At 63.0% G+C, this 4,759-nt stretch overlaps 1 protein-coding gene across 1 annotated transcript in view; it reads left to right on the top strand.

The window, feature by feature from the left end:
* Positions 1 to 4,759, top strand: part of LOC106897412 (transportin-2-like) — a 12,460-nt gene that overhangs the window by 1,026 nt on the left and 6,675 nt on the right. The window contains exons 3-16 of the mRNA XM_014958019.1: positions 48 to 154; positions 235 to 368; positions 863 to 944; positions 1,045 to 1,167; positions 1,690 to 1,808; positions 1,897 to 1,957; positions 2,250 to 2,415; positions 2,570 to 2,722; positions 2,829 to 3,054; positions 3,583 to 3,754; positions 3,995 to 4,081; positions 4,186 to 4,293; positions 4,398 to 4,556; positions 4,657 to 4,744. Of these exons, the coding sequence (XP_014813505.1) occupies positions 48 to 154; positions 235 to 368; positions 863 to 944; positions 1,045 to 1,167; positions 1,690 to 1,808; positions 1,897 to 1,957; positions 2,250 to 2,415; positions 2,570 to 2,722; positions 2,829 to 3,054; positions 3,583 to 3,754; positions 3,995 to 4,081; positions 4,186 to 4,293; positions 4,398 to 4,556; positions 4,657 to 4,744 (1,785 nt within the window). The remainder of the gene's footprint in view (positions 1 to 47; positions 155 to 234; positions 369 to 862; positions 945 to 1,044; positions 1,168 to 1,689; positions 1,809 to 1,896; positions 1,958 to 2,249; positions 2,416 to 2,569; positions 2,723 to 2,828; positions 3,055 to 3,582; positions 3,755 to 3,994; positions 4,082 to 4,185; positions 4,294 to 4,397; positions 4,557 to 4,656; positions 4,745 to 4,759) is intronic.

Below are 4,759 nucleotides of genomic sequence, written 5' to 3'. Positions count from 1 at the left end.
GGCCCCCCCCCCCCCCAGACACTAATGACCCCCCCTTCCCCTCCCAGGCATCCTCATCACCACCATCGCCTCCAAGGGGGAGCTGCAGATGTGGCCGGAGCTGCTCCCCCAGCTCTGCAACCTCCTCAACTCCGAGGACTACAACACGTGTGAGGTATGTGGGGACAGGCTGGGCTGGGGGGGAGCCGGGGGGCCCCCCCAGACAGCGCTGACCCCCCCGCTTTTGTCTGTCAGGGGGCCTTTGGGGCCCTGCAGAAGATCTGCGAGGATTCCTCCGAGCTGCTCGACAGCGACGCGCTCAACCGGCCCCTCAACGTCATGATCCCCAAGTTCCTCCAGTTCTTCAAGCACTGCAGCCCCAAAATCAGGTACAGGGTGCACTGGGGAGGGAGGGAGATGTGTCCCCCTGCAGCCCCATGGGGGGATCTTGGGGGGGCCAGCCACGGTGGGCACGTTGGGGGGCCGTGCTTAGAGCCGTTAGGTGGTCATTTAATGAGCTCTGGGGGGAATAATGAGCTGGTTTTGTGCCCCCTGCCCTGGCTTGTGGTTCACCACAGGGTCTGCTTGTCCCCATCCTTCCCCCCCCGTCACCCAGGGTGGGCCAGCTCCATCTGTGGGGGGGGGGGATATGGGGATTTGGGCCCCCCAAACTGTCTCAGCCCATCCCCGTGTCCCCAAATCATCCCCCATGTGTGTCCCCAAGTCTGGAAGTTTCCCTCTCATGAGTTAATCCGGGGCTGTGGGGACTTGGGGGGCAGGGAGCTGGGCTAACCCCCCCACACCTGGCCCGGCATCGTTAGCTAACGAGCCTACCACGACCCCCCAACCCTCACCGTGGTCTGTGTGTCCCCCCCCCTCCCAGGTCCCACGCCATCGCCTGCGTCAACCAGTTCATCATGGACCGGGCTCAGGCGCTGATGGAGAACATCGACACCTTCATCGAGGTGAGCTTGTGGGGTGGGGGGAAAAACCCCCTGGGAAGCCCCCCACCCGAGGGTGGATGGGGAGGGTGAATGTGTGTGTCCCCCCCCTCCCCTCTTGCAGCATCTCTTCGCTCTGGCGGTGGATGAAGACCCCGAGGTGAGGAAGAACGTCTGCCGGGCGCTGGTGATGCTGCTGGAGGTCCGCATCGACCGCCTCATCCCCCACATGCACAGCATCATCCAGGTGGGACATCAGGGCCACGGGGACCCCCCAGGGGGGGGCGAGTTTAACTGAATTTTAGAGTTGGAAGGGACTATAGAGATCATCTAGTCCAACTCCCCTGCTGAAGCAGGATTGCCCAGAGCTAGAGTGTGTTGCTCAGGAGCATCCAGGCGGGGCTTGAAAATCTCCAAGAAAGGGGACTCCACACCCTCCCTGGGCAGCCTCTTCCAGGGCTCTGCCACCCTCACCGTGAAGAAGTTTCTCCTCATATTTGAGTGGAACCTCTTATGGTCCAACTTGTGCCCGTTGCCCCTCGTCCTCTCACTGGGAACCCCTGAAAAGAGTCTGGCTCCCTCCTCCTTCAACCCTCCCTTGAGATACTTGTAGGCGTTGAGAAGGTCTCCCCTCAGCCTTCTCTTCTCCAGACTAAAGAGTCCCAGCTCTCTCAGTCTCTCCTCATCAGGGAGATGCTCCAATCCATGAATCCTTGAGTTGGAGGGCTGACGTGTGTGTCCCCCCCCTCTTTTCCCTCCCACCCCCCAGTACATGCTGCAGCGGACGCAGGACAGCGACGAGAACGTGGCGCTGGAGGCCTGCGAGTTCTGGCTGACGTTGGCCGAGCAGCCCATCTGCAAGGAGGTGCTGACCTCCCACCTGGTGCAGTGAGTGCTCGGGGCGGCCCCTTCGCGTCCCCCCGGCCCCCCAATTCCCCTCCCCAGACCCCTCATTCCTTCCCCCTCTGCCCCACAGGCTCATCCCCATCCTGGTGAACGGCATGAAGTACTCGGAGATCGACATCATCCTGCTGAAGGTAGGAGGTTGAGGGGGAGGAGGTGAGCGGGGTTTTCCACCCCTCTGGCTCTGCGGGGCTGGGACTGGTTAAACTGGAGGGACTGGGGCCAGGCAAGAGCCTGAGACCCCCCTCCTGGACATGATGACAGATCTAGAGCTGATGCCAGTGATGGCTGTTGTGTTCGTACTGTCTGATCCGGGCAGGGGGTGGGACACGGGGTGGTTGTGGGGTTCCCTGGGGTGGTTGGGGGGGTCCCTGGGGTGGTTGTGGGGTCCCAACAGCCTGACACCACGTCCCCCTGTCCCCGTAGGGTGACGTGGAGGAGGACGAGGCCATTCCTGACAGCGAGCAGGACATCAAGCCCCGCTTCCACAAGTCCCGCACGGTGACGCTGCAGCACGAGGAGGAGCGGCCGCAGGACCCCGACGACGGGGAGGATGAGGATGATGACGACACACTCTCGGACTGGAACCTGAGTACGAGGCGGGGACGAGGGTGGGGGGTCCCAGCCCCTGCTTTGGGCTCCTTCGGTGAACCCTGAGGGGCCTGGGGGTTAATTAAACCCCGTTGGAGATGAGATGGTGGTTGTTTTTTGGGGGGGGATTAACTCCCTTCCCTCTCACCCGGCAGGGAAGTGCTCGGCGGCCGCGCTGGACGTCCTGGCCAACGTTTTTCGGGAAGAGCTGCTCCCCCACCTCCTCCCCCTGCTCAAGGAGCTGCTTTTCCACCCGGAGTGGGTCATCAAAGAGTCGGGAATCCTGGTCTTGGGGGCCATCGCGGAAGGTGGGTGTCGCTGTCCCTTGCCAGGGGCCGTCCCCAAACCATCCCCAAACCATCCCCAGGGGGGTGTCTGAGCCCCCTCCACCCTCTGCCCCCCAAACTTCCCCAGGCTGCATGCAGGGCATGGTGCCGTACCTGCCGGAGCTGATCCCCCACCTCATCCGCTGCCTGTCGGACAAGAAGGCCCTGGTGCGCTCCATCGCCTGCTGGACCCTCAGCCGTTACGCCCACTGGGTGGTCTCCCAGCCCCCCGACATGTACCTCAAGCCCCTCATGACCGAGCTGCTCAAACGCATCCTCGACAGCAACAAGCGGGTGCAGGAGGCAGCCTGCAGGTAAGGGGAAGGGCTTGGGGGAGTGAGGAGAGGGGGGTGATTTGTGTGTGTGTACCCCCCAGCCCTCCTCCCCGTGATGTTTTTTGGGGGGTGGGATCCACCGGATCCCCGCGTTGGCTCTGGGCGTGATGAAAAAGTATGATGTTTTGAGTCACTGTGATGATGGTGTATTCGTACTGTCTGACCCAGAGCCCGGGGGGGGTCCCTGGGGGGCTCAGCCCTGGTTTTGGGGGTAGGGGGGTTTCTCTGGGGGGCTCAGCCCTGGTTTGCAGGTAGATGGGTGACCCTGGGGGGGGCTCAGCCCTGGTTTTGGGGATTGGGGGGTTTCTCTGAGGGGTTCAGCCCTGTTTTTGGGGGTAGGGGGGTCTCCCTGGGTGGCTCAGCCTTGGTTTGGGGATAGGGTGATTTCCCTGGGGGTGTCCCTGGGGGGCTCAGCCCTGGTTTGTGGGTAGAAGGATGTCCCTGAGGGTCTCATCCTTGTTTTTGGGGGGGGCTGCTGATCCTTTTTTGCCCCCCCCACCCCCACAGCGCCTTCGCCACGCTGGAGGAGGAGGCCTGCACGGAGCTGGTGCCGTATCTCAGCTTCATCCTGGACACGTTGGTCTTCGCCTTCGGCAAATACCAGCACAAGAACCTGCTGATCCTCTACGACGCCATCGGGACCCTCGCCGACTCCGTGGGGCACCACCTCAACCAGCCGGTACCTTCATGGTTGGGGGGGGGTAAAGGTTGGGGGTCTCTCTCCCTTTGTGTCCCCTCCCCGTGCCCCCCAACTCCACCCTGGGACCCGTGATGACGAGTGACAACAGACATTCGAATCCCGAATTCTCAGTGTGGATCTCAAATGTTCTGATGGTCCCAGGGGGGGCTGAGAGAGGCCCCCCACCCCCTGCTGTGTGTCCCCCACCCCTCGTGTGACAACATCTGTCCCCACGGGCAGGAGTACATCCAGAAGCTGATGCCTCCGCTCATCCAGAAGTGGAACGAGCTGAAGGACGAGGACAAGGACCTCTTCCCGCTGCTGGAGGTGAGCCCTGGGGAGATGAAGGTGGCACCTCGGGGGGGTTCTCCAGCCCCTTGACCTTCTCCCACCTCCCTGCTGTGTCCCCCCCTCTCCACCTTGGCCCGCAGTGCTTGTCCTCGGTGGCCACCGCCCTGCAGAGTGGTTTCTTGCCCTACTGCGAGCCCGTCTACCAGCGCTGCGTCACCTTGGTCCAGAAGACGTTGGCCCAGGCCATGGTGAGCCTCCAGGTCCCCCTTCCCCGGGTTCCTTTGGGTTGTGACGCTCCCCCATCCCCACCTCGGGGTGACAGTGACTCCCCCTTCCCCCCGTGTCCCCCCAGATGTACAACCAGCACCCCGAGCAGTACGAGGCCCCCGACAAGGACTTCATGATCGTGGCTTTGGACCTGCTGAGCGGTTTGGCCGAGGGTCTGGGTTGCCACGTGGAGCAGCTGGTGGCCCGCAGCAACATCATGACGCTGCTCTTCCAGTGCATGCAGGTGAGAGAGAACCCCCCGAGACCCCTTCTATCTTCTCCTAGACCCATCCTGGGGGGCCATGGGACCCCCCCCGGGCTCACCCCCTGCCCGCTCCCCGCAGGACACCATGCCCGAGGTGCGGCAAAGCTCCTTCGCTCTCCTGGGAGACCTCACCAAGGCCTGTTTCGTGCACGTCAAACCCTGCATCGGTGGGTGCCGGGGCT

This window comes from Calidris pugnax, unplaced genomic scaffold (assembly GCF_001431845.1).
Source record: "Calidris pugnax isolate Ruff unplaced genomic scaffold, ASM143184v1 scaffold399, whole genome shotgun sequence".
NCBI classification, from domain to species: Eukaryota; Metazoa; Chordata; class Aves; order Charadriiformes; family Scolopacidae; genus Calidris; species Calidris pugnax.
Note: the sequence above shows the minus strand (reverse complement) of the source record. Positions and strands in the feature narration are given on the sequence as shown.